This window comes from Bombyx mandarina, chromosome 11 (genome assembly GCF_030267445.1).
Source record: "Bombyx mandarina strain Sakado chromosome 11, ASM3026744v2".
In the NCBI taxonomy this organism is placed as follows: domain Eukaryota; kingdom Metazoa; phylum Arthropoda; class Insecta; order Lepidoptera; family Bombycidae; genus Bombyx; species Bombyx mandarina.
The window spans coordinates 2127359-2146140 of NC_143218.1; the positions used below are offsets into that span (position 1 = coordinate 2127359).

General features: G+C 35.9%; 2 protein-coding genes across 2 annotated transcripts; one reads left to right on the forward strand and one right to left on the reverse strand.

The window, feature by feature from the left end:
* Positions 1-63: 63 nt before the first annotated feature.
* Positions 64-11665, forward strand: LOC114246629 (uncharacterized). The gene is made up of 5 exons (XM_028179251.2): positions 64-776; positions 1292-1474; positions 2585-2757; positions 4674-4878; positions 5568-11665. Exons 1-5 carry the CDS (start codon positions 613-615, stop codon positions 5626-5628), a joined length of 786 nt encoding a protein of 261 aa, XP_028035052.2. The 5' UTR covers positions 64-612; the 3' UTR covers positions 5629-11665.
* A 716-nt stretch (positions 11666-12381) lies between these two features.
* Positions 12382-16814, reverse strand: LOC114246650 (uncharacterized). Its single transcript, XM_028179293.2, has 5 exons — positions 16376-16814; positions 15741-15965; positions 14736-14881; positions 14140-14299; positions 12382-13414 (listed from the first exon to the last, which is right to left on the reverse strand). The coding sequence occupies exons 1-5, from the start codon at positions 16389-16391 to the stop codon at positions 12975-12977; spliced, it is 987 nt and encodes a 328-aa protein (XP_028035094.2). The 5' UTR covers positions 16392-16814; the 3' UTR covers positions 12382-12974.
* Positions 16815-18782: the final 1968 nt, after the last annotated feature.

An 18782-nucleotide genomic window follows, 5' to 3' on the forward strand; every position in this document is an offset into this window, starting at 1 on the left:
TTTTTTTCCGTTTAGAAAAGCTCTCAGCATTGTGACAATCGCCCTCATTTTTTCGGTTTGTCTATGATTCGCATTTAAATTATCTTTATGTGCAATTAATCATGTGAAGTTGCAACACTAAATTAAAACGTCAAAAAATTTACAAAAAAAAAAGCCGGAAAGGCTCTTATTTTATTGTTATTTGTTTATTTATTATTTTTTATTAGTCAATCGTTTTATATTTATATATGTAGCGTTATCTAGTCTTGTTGCCGTAGACCTGAAGTTCAGATAGTGACAGTTTTATTGTGCCATAAAATAAGAATTGAAGTACAGGTCTTTGTGTTTGTGAATACGAAACCTTGATAAATCAGCGAATTTACATAAAGAATACAATTCGAAATAACATTTTGCATATATTTACTGAAACTTCTAGATAATTCGACAACGAAAATGTGGTTTTAATATCGACACATTCAAATAAAATTCAACACAAAAAAAATCAGGAAAATTGGGGGGAATCTCATAGTAACATGTTCGCATTGAAAAGAAAATGTATCTAAATACATTGGATGTAAATGAAACTGATGACAGCGTGCCTAGAAGTGCTCCAAGACGGGTTTTTTACACAAAATGTCGACTTTACAAGGTACTCAAGAGTCATGGGCGATTACAGGCGAGAGACTTGATTCAAAATACGAAAAATGCCTGAATATAACTCAAGAAATATACAAAAGAATAAACATCACCTTTCAGATCAAGAAATTAGAGGCACAGAGTGATTTATCAAATTATAGGTATGAACTTTACAACACAAATAATTTTAATTTCACAATATTTCTTACCATCATCAATCAGCTCTCTAGATGTGCTTGGTAAAGAAAAGTAAAAAAAATATCTGTATTTCACTATGCAAATAAAGCCATTCATCTGTACCCTCATAATTCCCTATAGACATTGAAAATTGCTGTGCAAACATAGTTCTGGTCAATTATCTCAATAAATTTCCTAAAGTAGAACTATTGAAGTTTTAAAAATTTTTATACCAAGAAAATTAAAATAAGTGGGTAATTTGGACACAATGCAATACATAAGTACAAACTTTGTCCATTACTGGCTGTGAAGCAATGATGAGTTTTGTTCAAAGAGATGGCATAACCCTAATACGTCATAGGTTTCAACATCATGTTTCGAGATGAGTGGCAACATTGACTTCACGATTTGTATGGGCTTCGGTAATGGATTAACATTAGGGGGGTCATTATTGGTCAAGAAACCTAAAGCTATAATGATAATTAAGTGTTTATTACAGTGATCAAATAGACAGCAATGAGTTAAGTAACGGTACAGATCTGTTTGCTTGCGATAAGACCAGCATATCAAGCAGTACAGATGCGGAGAGACCACAGGCATCATGCGAGAAATACATCAATATCAATAATAATGAGGAGACTAACAAGAAACCTATTATTGCTCAGCGTAGACCGCGTAAGAGGTACGAAAAACAATTGACGTCCACAAAAAATATTATAAAAACATAAGTGTTGGTTATTTTTACTAACTAAACTGACAGTTCTCGGTCATTCTTGTTCAAGGACATCAGTAATACTAGAAAGACCATAGTTCTCTTCAGATATTGTTGCAGAAGGTATCATTTTTCAATAATACTGCTTATAAATACTGTTACTTATGGGTAAAAAAAATGAGTTACAATGAATTGATGAGGGAGTGTTCCCCAAACTGACCCAAAACCCTGAAGTAAATTAAAAACAGAATGCTTTATTTGTTGCCAAAATTGCAATTGTTATGAACCTACGTACTATTATAATGGGCGGGTAGCAGGTAGCCAACTCCACGCTATCCCTGGACCAGATTTTGTGCCTCAGTATGATTCGAATTACAATAAAGACATTGGACAAAAAAAAAAACTTTCTGTTCACACTTTCATAAGATACATATATATCTCAACAATCATTTTATTTTATTGCCGAACATCCTGACTCCAATTGGAAGAAATTATGTAATTTAGTCCTATTTATATATTATGACTTTTAGAAAAGAAACACCCTTTATAGTACAAAAGTAAGTTTGATGTTTATGTGACAGTTCATGTACATTCAATATTTTCATGTACATTAAAAAGATTGATATATAAGTATAGAAAGAACATGGAGGACACTACATCCATTTTCACTAATGCTTTACTGATGGTAGGACCTCTCGTTAGTCCGCACGGGTAGGTACCACCACCCTGCCTATTCCTGCTGTGAAGCTGTAATTCGTTTGAATTTGAAGGATGGGCCAGCCATTGTAACTATACTTGAGACCTTAGAACTTATATCTGAAGGTGGGTGGCGCTTTTACGTTGTAGATGTCTATGGGCTCCGGTAACCACTTACTTAACACCAGGTGGGCTGTGAGCTCGTTCACCCATTTATGCAATAAAAAGCACACAAGCGGAATATGAGTGACATGATTTAAATAAATAAAGGTATCAATCTTCGACCTCATGTATTGAGGTGGATGGCGGCCAATTTGATGTCTATCAGTAACTCGATGCAAGGAGGGCTTCTTCACAGTACAGGAAAGAAATATTTTATTGCAGATTTAGGAAGCGAGTAAAGAAGCGTCAGTCAAGACCTCATCAGATCGATACAGATGGCTCCAGTGATGAAGCGCCCTTGAGTCGCATGGTTGAGACAGACATGAGCATAAAGGCGAATCAAGTTGACTCCCCGCATAATGTTATGGGTGTGCCCAACATAGTCATTGTAGCCAGTAAGTTTTAATAAGTATTAATATTTTATTTAATAAGTTTTAATATTTATAAAGTACTGAACTGTTGGAGATATATTGATGTAGTAGCTACTGAAACTTAAGAAACATAACAACCCCATTGTGGCAATATGAGAGAAAAGTAGTAGTGTAGTAGGATATCTTGTGGGTCCGCATGGGCAGGTACCACTACCCTGCCTATTTCTGCCGCTAAGCAGTAATGCGTTTCGGTTTGAAGGGCGGAGCAGCTGTTGTACTGATACAAATGATACAACTCATGTCTCAAGGCATTTAAGTTGTAGATGTCTTTGGGCTCTGGTAACCACTTAACACCACGTGGGCCGTGAGCTCGTCCACCCATTCAAGCAATAAAAGAAATACATAGAAAAGTCAATTGTGTTTCATGATAGTCATTCCCAAACTCGACCAGAATGAATTATTACTTTGTGAATGGTGGTGAATCCATCTAAAATGGTCCCCAAAATGTCTTAGTACAAGTTTAAGTTGGTTGGCAATTGCCGTTGCTGGTGTAATACTGAGAAAATCGTCCGGTAACGCCGATATAAGCTCTCAAGGCTATCAGCATCGGTAGGACAAAAAAACCTGAGAAAATTCTGCAACCGGTGGATTCCTTCATCACAGCTTACAAAATCCATATGAATAAGCTAAGCTAATGTCACGGAACTACTGAATGATTTGTAAATTTATCTTACAGTACTTGCTAGGGTTTCATTTACCAAACTTTTGCATATAAAAATATTGTTTTTGGGTTTGATTCTCAAATCAGACAAACATTTGTATGATAGCATGCTTATTATTCTTTGTCTTTGTGTATAAACCTATATATGTTGGTGTTTAACTATATATAACAACATAAGTCAGTATCGGGTCCTCACAGTACAAAGAATCCTAGTTTGGGTACAGATGAGTGTGTGTGATTTGTTTGAATTATCTATTATTATAAAATGTTCATTAGCCAAATTAATAATCTGTTATAGTAAGCGGCACGTAAGTTGGCAAGGTTTTGGTGTAGTGGGGGTAATGTCGCGCATAGTGCACATTGCAACAAAAAATGGTCACTTTTATTGCCCGCATATCATTTAATTAAATTTTATTTAATTTTTTATTTGCCATAATTTGCTTTTAAGCCTGTGTGTTTAGATGAAAGTTAAAGAAAAGAGAGGAATTCGTGAAGTGTATTAGGTGTTATAAATAAAATACAATTAAAAGTTAAGAAGTTTATTTAAAAAAGTATACTTAATATTAAAAATTATGTGTCGCCGTCGTCACTATCATTTTCTAATAGTGCTACCCCTTGGATTAAATTTATGGTAGCATCTGAGCTGGTGGAAGGAGTTGGCTCCTCATCGTTGATATAACGAAGAGTCGCTGTCGTCACTGGCGTAAATAATAAAACGCTCAGTGACTGAATCGACTATATGGACATTGGTATTTGGTCCTGGCATTGCAAACAAATTTAAAAGAATAACACTCGTAACAAAAACTAAATTTAAAACAATAATAATTATCAACTCGTAACAAAAACTCAATATAAACAAAGGGTTCTACAATTTAGTAGGCGCATGTGTAATCACGGAGCGAACGGAACGTGGACGCGGTGCGGGAGGGGAGAGTCGACTGACTCACCAATCGCGCGCTCGGAACGGTGCTACGTCTTTCCCCGCGTCCCGCTTGACAACCAAAGAGACCTAAAAAACGACTTCTGCGCATCTAACGACTCTTGCCAAGTTACATGCCGGGGACTATACCACTATAAAATTTTATATGAAAAATCAGAGCTATAACAATCATCTGTGTCCACAATGCTAATAATAGGATAATCTGAAAATGTCAATTAAGAGTGATCGGGCAACATTGATCACACACATAGACCATACATACATACATATCTTTTTTAGGCTTAAAACCAAAACTGTATACACCGGAAAAGAAACACAACAAAAGGGAAACCACAGATAATGCTCAATGTACAGATACTAAAACGTCCACCATAGACACGAAGGCTGAGGATCATAGAGAAGTGAACATCAAAAATGAAAATATAATGGAAATGAAAAATTGTTCTCTATGCGGTCTGTTATTTAGAGGCGAAAGAGGTCTAAGGTAATTTACTCTGTTTTAGAATTTGGGATGCTATGGTTACTCCAAATTAATTACTGCTTAAGTCGTCGTGGCCTAAAGGATAAGACGTCCGGTGTATTTGTATCTAGCAATGCAACGGTGTTCGAATCCCGCTGGCGGGTACCAATTTGTCCAATGAAATACGTACTTAACAAATGTTCATGATTTACTTCCACAGTGAAGGAATAACATCGTGTAATAAAAAGCAAACCGCAAAATTATAATTTGCGTAATTACTGGTGGTAGGACCTCTTGTGAGTCCGCGCGTGTAGTTACCACCACCCCGCCTATTTCTGCCGTGAAGCCGTGTGCGTTTAGGTTTGAAAGGTCGGGCATCCTTAGACCCTATGTCTCAAGGTGGGTTGCGGCGTTTACGTTGTAGATGTCTATGGGTTCCGGTAACCACTGAACACCAGGGCGGCTGTGAGCTCGTCCAGTAAAAATTAAGACCTCAACCTCAAGCCTCAAAGTGGATGGCGACATTCCTTTTTTGCTGTTATCGGACTCTGGTATTATCATCAAGTCATCCCAACTTGTGTAATTAGCAAAAATATTGAGTCTGTAGAGCAGATGAGACTAGCTCACAGTTCGCTTGACGCGAAGCGGTTACAAAAGCTGTTGATACATGAGGTCAATCAAAGTTGCAGTCTAACTGTTTTCGTCTCTTTCAGGCGGCACATGTCAATGTCTCATATATTGAACCCCAGTCAAGAGATTCGAAGGACCCGTTAACAACGAGGCTTGCTCACGGAACGGCAAAAATGTAGCCAGTCATCAAAATTTCAAAGACACTAAAAAAGTTGTTGTCTATGGTAACTTTGGATGTCGTGATTAGTTTCTTAATCGCGGATGTGAGTTGTTTTTCTGTTCGTAACAAATTTAGAAGTTTTTTTTAGTTTTTAAAAGATTTATCTTGCGACCATAGATAGTAAATTTTTATAAATTTTTGGTCACACAAAAATGGCAATACTTTTTTTTTATTTTTTTATTTTATCATAATGTCTTCTTATAAGTTACTAGTTTAATAAAGGCTAGCGAAAGTTTTTGGTGGTTATTAAAAGGTATAGATAGATATATTTAAAAAAAGAAGAAAAGAATTATTAGACAAGGAATGTTGAATGTTGGGTATTGTGCGGTGCTTGGTCCGGTGTTGCCATATTTTGAGAATTCTACAAGGGTGCTATAATTTTTATCCCAATCGTCCAGAAATTAGGGTAATATTTAATTGAGGTGTTTTGTTGACTACGTTTTTTTTTATTGGCTGTATGGTTTATAGTGGTGATTTCCATTTGTCTAACCGAGTCATACCCTATTAATACCCCATACACATATTAATTGGTAAAAAAAAAAATGAGAATGTTGGAAAAATTCGTTGAGTCGAAACTTGATGCATTAAATTGTATGCAATTGCAAATAACGTGAATTGAATTTTTAAGATTCGGGTTTCAAAGTGATGTCCAAAAAAAACTATGTTAACTGATTGTTAAAAAAAAAAGAATTTAAACATGGCAACGCCGTTCAAAGCAAATCGGGTCAATGTATCTGTGATCAGAACGGAATGTGATGATAGGTTAAGTGATGTGGTGTGCGGTGAAAGCTACTGTAAGCGCTCGTTTCTTCAAAAGCTACCTTCAGACACAGCCCACTGAGTTTCTCGCCGGATCTTCTCAGTGCGTCGCGTTTCCGATCCGGTTGTAGATTCTGCGAAGCACGACTCTTGCTAGGGTTAGTGTTAGCATCGTCACCAGGTTAGAAGCTCCGTGTGCTCACTAAAATAGGTAAAAAATCGTACACATATTTTTTTTTTCAATTCAAACTCTGCTGTTGTTCTGTGTCTTCTTAGGGTTAAAGAATTTCTCCATATTACCTACTGGTGCTTCTATGATTATTAGTGGTGCGTTTCCAAAAATTTCGCCCCCAAACATATGGGAGGGGTGAAAGTTTTGAGTGACATTTCGCTTTACAAGCGACATTTTTCTTTGTAATTAAAGGTCCGTTTTATTTGGTATCAACATCGACAGTTCGATGTTTCCAATTGAACTTCAATTAAGTTTATTCCATTTAAATATTTGAAGTAGTTTTTTTTTTTATAACGTTGGGCAGCGGCTTGGCTCTGCATTGCTGAAGTCCATGGGTGACGGTAACCACACGTCTGCCTACAAGGGCAATAAAAGAAAATATATTTTTTCCAAATGCTTAAACTTTAAATAGCTCTCCTGTAAAGTTGCAAAAATGTTGCTTACATCTAATAGCTTTTTACCCCTCGAATTTATAGCTAAATAGAGGTAATTTGAAATTTGAAGAAGCGATCGTTTTTACGGTACAACAGAGAAATGTCTTAGACCGCTTTGGCCGGATGTTTAGTACAAAATTAATTAACTATTTAAAAAGAAAGAAAAAAAAACGTTTTTTATTCGGGAAAAAGTTGTCTATGTTTTAAGATTTTCGAGAAAAGAAGAAAAAAAAAGAATTTTCGTATATCTAGTTTTTAAGGAAAACGAAATTTTAAAATTTTTAAATCTTTCAATGTGGCCATTCGTATTTTTACCATTATCGAGTTTATGAAGTTATTTAAATAGAAAAAAAAAACATTTCTAATCTTAACTCGTTACTTACCAATTGGAAATATCACTAGTTTGTAATATAAGAAACATCTTCATTGCATTTGAGTCCGTTGCAAAAAAAAACATCATAGACATTGGCTTAAACTAGGGCTGTCCACAGATTATTTAGAGACAAAAAAATATGCTCTATTAATAATAGCTCTATAAATGCAGGTTGTCTCAAAAATATTTTGATTCATTCATTCATCTCAGCCTGTCCACTGGTGAACATAGACCTCTCCAACTGATGTCCAGTGGGATCGGTCAAATGCCAACGTGACCCAGCGATCTTCGCCAGGTCCATCTAGTAGGTGGCCGTCCCAATACGTGGTCTCCACACGGGGATCTTTCTGCCCCATCAGCGGTCCAATCTTCACGCTATGTGGCCTGCCCACTGCCACTTCAGCTTGCTAATCCTACGGGCTATGTCAACGGCTTTGGTTCTTCTACGGATCTCCTCATTCCTGATCCGGTGTCGTAGAGAAACACCAAGCATAACCCTCTCCATAGCTCGCATACACTAAGTTTATCCTTAAGGTATAATCAACCTAAAACTGCAGATAGCGTTCTGTTAGAATAAACGATAAAAAAAATTATCCCACATAAATAATTTCTGAATGAAAATATATTAGGAACATTACGAAAAATATATTCTTTTGACAGCCCTAGAATTGTGTCTTGACGCGGCTTTTGTATGCGCTCTGTATTCGGACAGCCCTGACCTGCAATATAATTGATAAGTCGGCCATCTTGTTCTTGGTTAGACGTTGTGTTGCAATATTTAAAAAAATATATATTTAAAATATATCGTTTAACCGACTTTGAAAAAGGAAAGGTTGTCAATTCTTTTTAAGCTAATAGATATTAAGTAAAAAAAATATGCTTCTTAAATACGGAAATGGCTTATTATCATTAGGGCGACGGCACATGTTTTGTTGTTATTTTAATATCGGTATATTTCTGTTTAAATTAGATAATTTAAAAAATGGCGATACACACAACTATAGTGCGATAAAAACGTGATGTAGATTGCGGTGTTAAAAAGGTTACCCTCTTTCGGCAGTAGGGTAAAATTTGACAGCTGACATGTGTCAATAATTTTGGTGTGGAACGCCAGACGTATAGAGTTAATGGCGTGTGATTTTCTTTTTATTTTCAAATATGGTGCTAAGATTACTTTAAAAGCTAAGTATATTTATTCGGATGTGTGTTTTTTTGTTTTTTTTTTTCGTATATTTGTGAAAGATCTTGGGCACTAGTCAAAAAGTTTTTTTTTGTTTCGTTCAAAAACGTTCCTATGTTTTGATTTATTTGCGTATAAGGTTATATTGTATTACGCGATAGTTGAACCGTGTTCTTGCCAGTTCAAAAAAAAATTATAGCCGTATTATTTTGTTTTTTTTTTATTATCGAAATGACACTAGTTTCATTCGACATTAAGAAAGTACCTAATATTTTTGATTCATAATATAGAAAATGCTTGTTTTTTCGCTTCGGTATAATCGACGGGTGATTTATGGCGCCCGCGTAATTTCAACATAGAATATGTAACAAGAGGGCGTTAATAAAAAAAAATACTAATAATCCCGCGAAATATTCGTCTAAACTAAATTAAAAATAAACAGTTTTAAACAGCAAACCGAAATTAACAATTAAATTTCATATTCTGTTATGCTGTCGGTACCGAAATATTGGAGCGAAGCCATAAAAGTTGTTGCAGCGTCATCGGTACTTGATGCGAATTGTCAAGTAAATCTGACGGCTTGAAGTCGATAAGAATTACGTGACATAAAAAGTTAATAAAAACGTCTCAAAATAAATAAATTTAAAAAGCTATATTTGGCACGCAATGTAATACAGTCAGAGTATAGAGGGCGCTCGAGGTGAATGACCCCGTTAGTCTTTTTGGCCTTCGAAGTGTGATTTTAAAATGAATCATGAGACTAAGAGAGAGATAGATGGAGATAGGGAGATAGAGAGAGATAGAGGGAAAGAGTATTATTTATAGTACACCAAAAAAAAAAACAATGCGAATCATTAAATACAAAAAAAAAGTACAATTGGCGGTCGTATTGGAGCAGTAATGCGTTTCGGTTTGAAGGGTAGGGCAGCCGTTGTACCTAACTATACTGAGAGATTAAAATTATGAATTATATCTCAAGGTGGGTGGCGGCATTTACATTGTAGATGTCTATGGGCTCCGGTAACTACTCAGATGGGCTGTGAGCTCGTCCACCCATCCAAGCAATAAAAAAAAAGCGCCTAACTTTGCCTTCTATTGTTTGTTAATGTATCTTTTAGTCTCTTGGAAAAACGATTCATTCTCAGTATCGTTCGGATTCGTCTTTCCTACAGTCTATTACATATTCCGGCGCTTTAGTAACAGTAAATCGACATAATTACTTCAGCGCGCCGCGTAGGGCACCGGTGACCTACATGGCAGTTAAAGTTTATTTTTCGCGATTACTGCTTCAATGAGTCCGTCTTCTTAACGTTAGACAGATGTATCTGAATATAATACTGTTCTAGGAATGGTGTAATATTAATAGACCAGTTTTTTGGACGCCATTGCAACGCGCGTGACGGAAGTCGCAATGCCATAAATAAACGTTTTAAAATCAATTTTTTTGTCTGATCGTGTACTTCCGTCGTGGTAATTGTTTGCATCAAGGGGTGAAAAGCTATTTTGTTTAAGTGATATTTTGCAACTTAACAGGAGAGCCATTTGGTATTTGAATTCTGAAAATATATCCTTCTAACAAAAATAAGTTCTTCAGATATTCGAATAGGGTAAACGTGATTAAAATTCAATTCAAAACATCGAACTGTTAATGCTGATACCAAACGGACCTTTAATTACAGAGATAAATGTCGCGTGTTAACCGAAATGTCACGTAAACCAAATAGCCTTTCACCCCTCGATATCTATATCTATACTAATATTATAAAGAGGAAAGATTTGTTTATTGGTTTGTATTGAATAGGCTCCGAAACTACTGAACCGATTTGACAAATTCTTTCACCGTTTGGAAGCTACAATATTCCCGAGTGACATAGGCTATAATCTTTTTTGAAAAAAATTAGGGATCCTTACTAAAACTCCAATAATGTAACCCAAGGTGTATAAAAATTACCTAAAATATCCTTTACATCGCCTGCCCTACGAAAACTATTGATGATAGAATAAAATAATGTACTACGACTTTGTAGAACACATTATTATTTACAAAAAGTGTCGTGACAGCATATGTCTAACTATTATAGTTATGCCGCAATAAGTGTTCTTTTATTTAAAAAAACAAAACTACGTCAAATATCGTTGAAATGTTTGTTAAAGTCCCGAGCGGATCCGGAGCGGGCCGCTAGTTATTATATATATTTAAAATTCAATTTCGAATATTAACATGTACCCTTGGTCTTAAATTAAATTTGATCTCTATAAAGTGTGTCATTTCGATGTGCGAATGCAATATAATGTGTTGCCATATATTTAAGTCGTTTTTTTTTTTAAATTACAGCTACATTTTAAGTACTTTATCTGTTGTATGTTCGATTTAAGGTTTTTATGTTTTATCTCGTAACTTCTATACGCTCACGAGCAGGATAGCGTATAACTATTTTAATGCTCAATTAAATAAATACGACAAGTGTCCTTTCTGTTTGAGAATTTCACGCGAGAAAAGGACAGACTATATTTGGATTATGTAATGGATTGGTTCGTTTGAAAAGCGATTATCGCCGCAAACGGCGACTCCTGGGGCATAGCCCGACCCATTCCCCTCATGACATAATATTCCTAGAGGTTTTGTTGAATACAAAAGAATAGTGTTTCCGGAACCTTTTTTTATATTTCGAAATAAAATATATTATCTGCGCTGTCAAAATGACATTTTTTTTGGCGGTAAAAATATATTCTGTACCTACTGTCAAAAAGACAGTGAAGAAAAAAGGTGTTTTTGAAATTCGTTTCTGTTACCCGCGCTCGGAATTGTCAAACGAGAGAGACTCGAAATATCTATATATTATTATTGTATAAGTTAATTTGAATAATTCGTACGTTCGGAGTAAGCACTTGTGTTCTGTATAGAATTAAATTGATTTGTTCTTAGAATGAAGATTTTATGTTTAATAATGAATGTTTATAAAAATTAAAGATGGCTAGTCAATTGTGTGTTTTATTTCGAGGGTTATTTTTTGTTTATTGCGTTGATGGGTGAGCGAGCTGACGGGCCGCGGGATATTAAGTGGGTTAACGCCACCAATTAAGATGTGAGGTCGAATTCTCATTTTTTTATTTTTTATTTCTTTGATGGGTGGACGAGCTCACAGCCCACCTGGTGTTAATTGGTTACTGGAGCTCATAGACATCCACAACGTAAATGCGCCACCCACCTTGAGATACAAGTTCTAAGGTCTCAAGTATAGTTACAACGGCTGCCCCACCCTTCAAACCGAAACGCATTAATGCTTCACGCCAGAAATAGGCAGGGTGGTGGTACCTACCCGTGCGGACTCACAAGAGGTCCTACCACCAGTTAAAGTTTGTATAGTGCCTATATAGGCCTTTTTAATCGGCAAGATTATAAGATTTTAGAGTTTTTACATTGTATGAAGGCGTTATGTGCCTATAAACCATATTAGACCTTAAAACTCCAGGTTTAAAGGCTATTTTTAGAAATTGTATGTGATGATGTTATGTACGAAGAAAAAGTACAAGTAACTAAAGTTTATTCTCTTTTCATCCACTCGTGTCTTCAATTGTTCAAACAAAAATAAAGGTCACAGCCCTCAGTATACTGAGAAATACGAAGGTTGAAAAATTTTATAGACTAAAAAAACAACAAAAGATTTATATTACTAAATAAATAAAACACCAACAAAATTCTCATTAAACAAACTTTTATTTACAATTCCAATAATTCCCCCCTATAACACGGTAGATTAGTTCCGCGTTATAGGACTATTCTCGCATAACGCGCTTTTACGATGTGCGACCCCATATAACGCGTTATGTACAAATATAATACAATATTACCAATTTATTTACAATTCAAAAACTAGGAACACAAATATAATAAATTAATTAAAAATTTCATTTTACAACAACACAATAGACGCAATGTGCAAAAGTAGGTAAGCGAAATTAATTATGAACTGTACTAATAATTATAAATTTCACAGTACGTACCGAAATATAACATGCGAAATCCCCGCGTTATATGGGGGCATACCCGCGTTATACGAGAGACTGAAATCGCGTAATACGAAAATGCGTTATAAGACTACCGTGTTATAAGGCGTATTACAGTGTGTTTAGTGCGAGTTTTTTAACGTTCTCGATAGCGAAAAAGTTAATGCAAATTTGTATGGAGTCGGAACGTTTGCCTACGTTTGCCGCTAGGGGCGCTGTTCCAACTCCACCCAAATTTAAGTTAACTTTTACGCTATCGAGAACGTTAAAAAACACGCACTAAACTAATCTGTATCGTCAATGTTACGACTAATATTATTCGATTTTATATTGTGGAATATGTGAAAGAACTCCGAAGTTGGAGCCAAAGCTCCCTTTACCACCCAACTCTTTAAAGTTTCCGCGACATTCTCACTCTTCAACGTTATCTTCATATTAATATTTTTATTGAGCATGCTCGCATCGAAGAAGGGTTTCGATGTTTTGATGGTCAGATCCGTCAGTAACGGAGGATCGGGCCCCAAAATATTCTCAATGTACTCCGCGTCATAAGTTCTGTTCGTGTAATCGATCCCGTTATAGGTTAGGATCGGTTTTGGCGCGTAATCCGGCACCGAGGCCAGGTTCTGCGCCATTCCGTTCCACGCGCGATCATTGATGCGCAGCAACGATGGTATGTCTTTGCCGTGGAGTTTCGCGTCTTCATACTTCCTGTAACCTAGAGCTGTTGAAATAAAATATAAATCAGATTCGGACTCAATTTTATTTTTATTTATTTTTATTGCTTATATAGGTGGACGAGCTCACAGCCCACTGGGGCCCATAGACATCCACGACGTAAATGCGCCCCACACCTTGAGATATCAGTTCTAAGGTCTCAGTATAGTTACAACGACTGCCCCGCCCTTCAAACCGAAACGCATTACTGCTTCACGGCAGAAATAGGCAGGGCGGTGGTACCTACCCGCGCGGACTCACAAAAGGTCCTACCACCCAGTAATGATAATAATCTATGAACACCGGCTGCACGCACGAAAAAGTGTCACGTTCCGCCCGAGCCTGAGCGCGCAAGCGAGAGCATGGAACAAGCGATAGAGAGGCACGATCGGCCCAAGCGTTAATTTATCGAAAAACATTGTAATTTTCAATTAACTCCTATATATTACACAACCCCAACAACACCCTGCCTATTTCTACCATGAAGCAGTAATGCGTTTCGTTTTGAAAAGCAGGACAGCTGTTGTACTGTAAAAACTGAGACCTTAGAACTAATATCACAAGCTAGGTGACGTTGTAGATGTCTATGGGCTCCAATGACCACTTAACATCAGGTGGGCTATGAGCTCGTCCAGCCAACTAAGCAATAAAAAAAAGGGAAATACTGATTTGTTAAATAGGATCGATTCTGCTAATCTAATATTAAACAGAAACATTTGAGGGCCTACTTACCATCGACACAGGCTTTTATCTGTGCAGACATCGAAAGTGTACTGAAGAGAGCGACACTTTCCCCAGGCGGTGTCGCGACATACAACGTGCTCCCTTCCTTAGTGTCTGACACCAGCTGTACACTAATATACAACAGATCACCTATCAAATTTGTTTGCACCTAAAAAAACATAAGGGTTTGTTTAAAAATTACAATCACACTGTCAAGATTCCTTCGTCAGACCAGAGACACAGCTAAGATTATTTTAATCTAATCTATTATTGCATGTCAAATTTACCTGTAGCTTATAAAATTTATTTAGCACTACTGACAAAAAATTACATTTTGTTATTTGCAACTACAACAAATATGCCTATGCGTATATTACTGGTGTCCCAATTAAAATATTACAGTTGTTTAACACAATAGATCTCATATCCAGTTCAGACGGATCACAATCTTATCACATTTGCTTATTGACAGTCATAAATATGAGAAAACCACTGTTATCTATATATTTAGACTTATGTAGAGAGTTAAGAGAAATTTTCAGAGATAATCCTTAACATAGAGGCACCACAATGAAATATTTCTTTAATAATAATAGAACAATCACCTCCGGCCTAGTGAACCGATGCTTTCCTTTCTTTAAATTATTCTCAATGACCTCGGGTAGACTTTCTATTAATTCCGTGATCGGCCCAGCGGTGTGCTGCTCGGACATGTTAACAACATGCCACATCCGATTTTGTGACGCTACTACTGCAATGAAAATAGATGAGTTTTGTAACATAATTAGTACTCACTCAGGTTGTTTAGTTTAAATCTTGTTTATGGAGGTAGAATGTTTTTTTTATAGAATAAGCATGCACAGATAGATTTCATGATATCTATATAGGCTTAAAAGCTCTACATCGTTACCATTTTGAAAGGTGGGACGGGCATTGAACATAATAATATAGAGGAATGAAATCTTCACTTAATACACAATATTTATCTTCAAAATTAAAGTGCTGTTTTATCTAGTATTCGCATCAACAATTAGGTGTTTAAAAATTTAAGTTCCATTACCCCATTAAAATAGCTGAAGAAGTATTTTTATTATGATATTTTTTTCAAGTTTTAAACTTTAAATGCCTCTCCTGTAAAGTTGCATAATCGTCGCTTAAACCAAATACACTTTTACCTCTCGATATCAGCGATAAAACAATAAAGACTAGCCCTGGCTCTAATCTTTCCTATATTCATGGACTAGAAAGAGATATGGATATGGAGAATCAGAGATCATTTTTCCCTTTTGGAATGTGGTCCTGGCATTTCATGAACTGTACATTTGACAATCCAACAAATTTTCTATTCTAACTCTAACTAAGTAAGAATTTTCTATGTGCATGTCTGTGGAGGAAATGGTGACAAATAACCAAGGTTGGTGTACTCTGTTTTAAGTTAGATCCGACAGAGGAGCATTGTGCAGAAGACAATATATTGTGATGGCTACAATAAGGATTAGACAATTGATTCATAGTCAGAATAAGTACACATCAATCACTCAAAAGTAGTTGAGCTGTAAGATCACGTAGAGAGCAACACCAAATTCTTCAATCATTCGCAAAATACTTACGTTTCAACTTTAGTCTTGCCAATATATCGTTTAACTCATGAGCCTCTAGAGACTTGGCAATGTGTCTGGTCAGTACTCTGGCTACACTGGCCGCTGTCATCGGCAGTCTGGCCAATCTGACCGCACGAAATACCTCCCTCCATTTCACACCAAACTCGGGCAGTACAGTCACACAGCATTGTTGAAGAGGCATCCGAGCTATTGTCAATTGAAGGTCTTTTAACTCTGAAATATGCATATGTTCTCAATTTTAATATTTTTATTTTTATTTAGATTTAATAACAATTATTATAATGCTTAGATTATTTTAAGATGTATTTGTTCAAATTAATCTGGATTATTAGGTGCTCTACACTATCCTGAGATGAGGGTAATCATAGAATCAAAGATCATGGAATCAGAATCAATCATTAGAATTTCATATTTGCAAATGTATGCAATGCATATCCAAGAGCAGACGCCTACCATTTTGGCTTTTGCGATTCGTCAAAATCTAAGAAAATAACATTTGTTCGTGTGGTATTTTTAAACAGCAAAGCTAGGTATGTCTTTATAAATTAAGATATATTTTTTAAGGTTTTTTAGCGCTTTTATGTTGCTTTTTGTTTTGCTCATACATATTACTGAATACTTACTGTTTGAATTCTTCATTTTGTTCGACTTTCATTAATGTTATGCTCAAATAAAGATATTTCGCAACTACATAAATAAGATATTTTCAAACAAATTTAATAATAAATTGTACCCATAATTGAAAATGGCGGTTGACGATTTGAATTTTGATATGCTTTTTTTACTGTCAGTAATTTCAAGGGCAAAGGTTAACGAATGAACAGCCACATTCCGTTCTAAATTATAATTTATTGAGATTTATTTTATAAAAAAGCAACAAACCAAGTATTTTAAAATAACTATTTTATTCCGTTATCTATTCACTAGTAGTCTAAGGGGCTATATCAGCTACGCATGGACGTGTAGGTGAGTTCACAGGCCCCACCTGAGAGGAGTTGCTAACTCTAGCCTTAGCAAGAGCAGTCTTCGCAGATTTTACCACCGGATCGGAATCAAGATCCACTGAAAAAAGAAAACATGTTTCGTGTGACGGCCGCATTTGCATTGCCCCCTTGCCTAGGTCAGATAAGTAATAGGTGGTGGCCACGATAAGGAATTATCATGTCGCGTCGCTTTATCGAAGTAGCGATCTGACGCTACTTTAAAGTACCTTACTTACGTATCGGTTCTAAATTTAGATCGTTGTGAAGGTCGTCTTTCTCACTTATCACGGTGCTTCGGTGACCTGGAGACAGTTTATGTGCATACGGGCCGCGTACGCAAGGGTAGTGACCCTTGCCTTGCCTGATTCATGACGGAACGTATGCAAGTTGTTTTTTATCGTGTGATATTTGGGTTCTGACTAATTTTTGAGCATTTCAAGTGTCAGCATGGGCGACACAAGGAATCATCAGTTATTAAAACTAACAAATGAAAATAGTCGTATTTATTTCGCAAGTGTCTTCTGCATAGCAATTAAATGAACCAAATGCCAATGTCGTCTTTGATAACATTCATCCTTTCTTTTGTCAAATTTACAAAACTTCAAAGTCAATGTAGGCTGCTTGTCAATGTCATTATAACACAAGGAAGATAATGTCAATCACTGAAGTACTATATAGCATAGACCTATATAGTAGGGACACGACATGTTGTTCTATACGTACAATTGCTTATATAAATAGCACCCATTTTGAAGGCACACACACATAAACATATATCTATCTCGTTCTTACTCAGCACTTTAACTCGCAGGAAAACAATATAACAGTATTTCAGTGCGTACATAAAATGAAACATGAATATCGTAAATGTCTCCGTCTCCGTCTAATGAGGCCGAAAATCCGCCATGTTTAGCGCGCCAAATGTCATTGTCACGTCAGGTCGGCCGTCTGTTTTGGATCTGATTGATTTAGATATTATGTGAAATCTAAGACGAGTTCGTGCTTCAAATTTTCAAAGTAAACGATATGACGATTTTTAAAATTTGCTACACTGATTTTATAAAGTTGTCGTTTGCCGCAAAACATAAAGATATGGCATAGTACAGTGCCATCAGCCCATTTCTAGCATGCTGAATGTTATCGTATTTTGAGTACGTGTTTTTCTTAGACTATTACAATCTATTTTAATTGTTTTGCTGACTCTAAAGTCCGTAACACACCACCGCAGCGCACCTCAAGGAAGGTGCACCGCACTACCGTACCGCACGCAAATTTTAAACTTATCAAGAGACCGCCTGATAAAAAAAAACACCTACAGAACATTTATTCGTTAATGAAATTACAAACGTCATTCCTTGTGACTTCCTCTCTAAAATCACTTAATTAATAAATATTTAACGAATTTACAATAGTGTTTTACTCACTGCGGAATAAAACTATTTTATTTAAATAGTTCCGAAGAGATTTTTTCGGTAGCCTCTTTCCCGAAATATCTAAACAGAATGTCTAAATATGTTTTGATGACATATTTTAAAGAGGTATTTATGATTAGTGTCATGATGAATAGATTCCGACCGAAAAATGGCGTCCGATATTTCGGATTCAAATATATTAAGTGTATAATCTATGTTTCGGATGAGGGCTCCATAATGAATTTAAATATATATAGATAATCGTTTTGGGGCATCGACTTTCTTAAGATCCTATAAAATATGTTTTAATTATTATTTTTGTATGTTTTAAGCATGATAAAATTAGAAATTTTATATAAGCAATCATATTAAATCGATATCAAAGTCAATAAATAATGTACAACCCAAAACCATAGACAGTAGGGACACGACATATTGTTCTATACGTACAATTGCATAAATAAATAGCACCCATTTTGAAGGCACATACATAAACATATATCTATCTCGTTCTTACTCAGCACTTTAACTCGCAGGAAAACAATATAACAGTATTTCAGTGCGTACATAAAATGAAACCTGAATATACGTAAATATCTCCGTCTCCGTTTAATGAGGCCGAAAATCCGCCATGC

Coding starts and splice junctions, on each gene's coding strand:
- LOC114246650 (XM_028179293.2), bottom strand. Junction 14,882..15,740: donor GGCAAGACTAAAGTTGAAAC/GTAAGTATTTTG, acceptor TTTTCATTGCAG/TAGTAGCGTCACAAAATCGG. Junction 13,415..14,139: donor GATAAAAGCCTGTGTCGATG/GTAAGTAGGCCC, acceptor TTATTTCAACAG/CTCTAGGTTACAGGAAGTAT.
- LOC114246629 (XM_028179251.2), top strand. CDS start 613: ATGTCGACTTTACAAGGTACTCAAGAGTCATGGGCGATTACAGGCGAG. Junction 1,475..2,584: donor CAGCGTAGACCGCGTAAGAG/GTACGAAAAACA, acceptor ATTTTATTGCAG/ATTTAGGAAGCGAGTAAAGA. Junction 4,879..5,567: donor AGAGGCGAAAGAGGTCTAAG/GTAATTTACTCT, acceptor CGTCTCTTTCAG/GCGGCACATGTCAATGTCTC.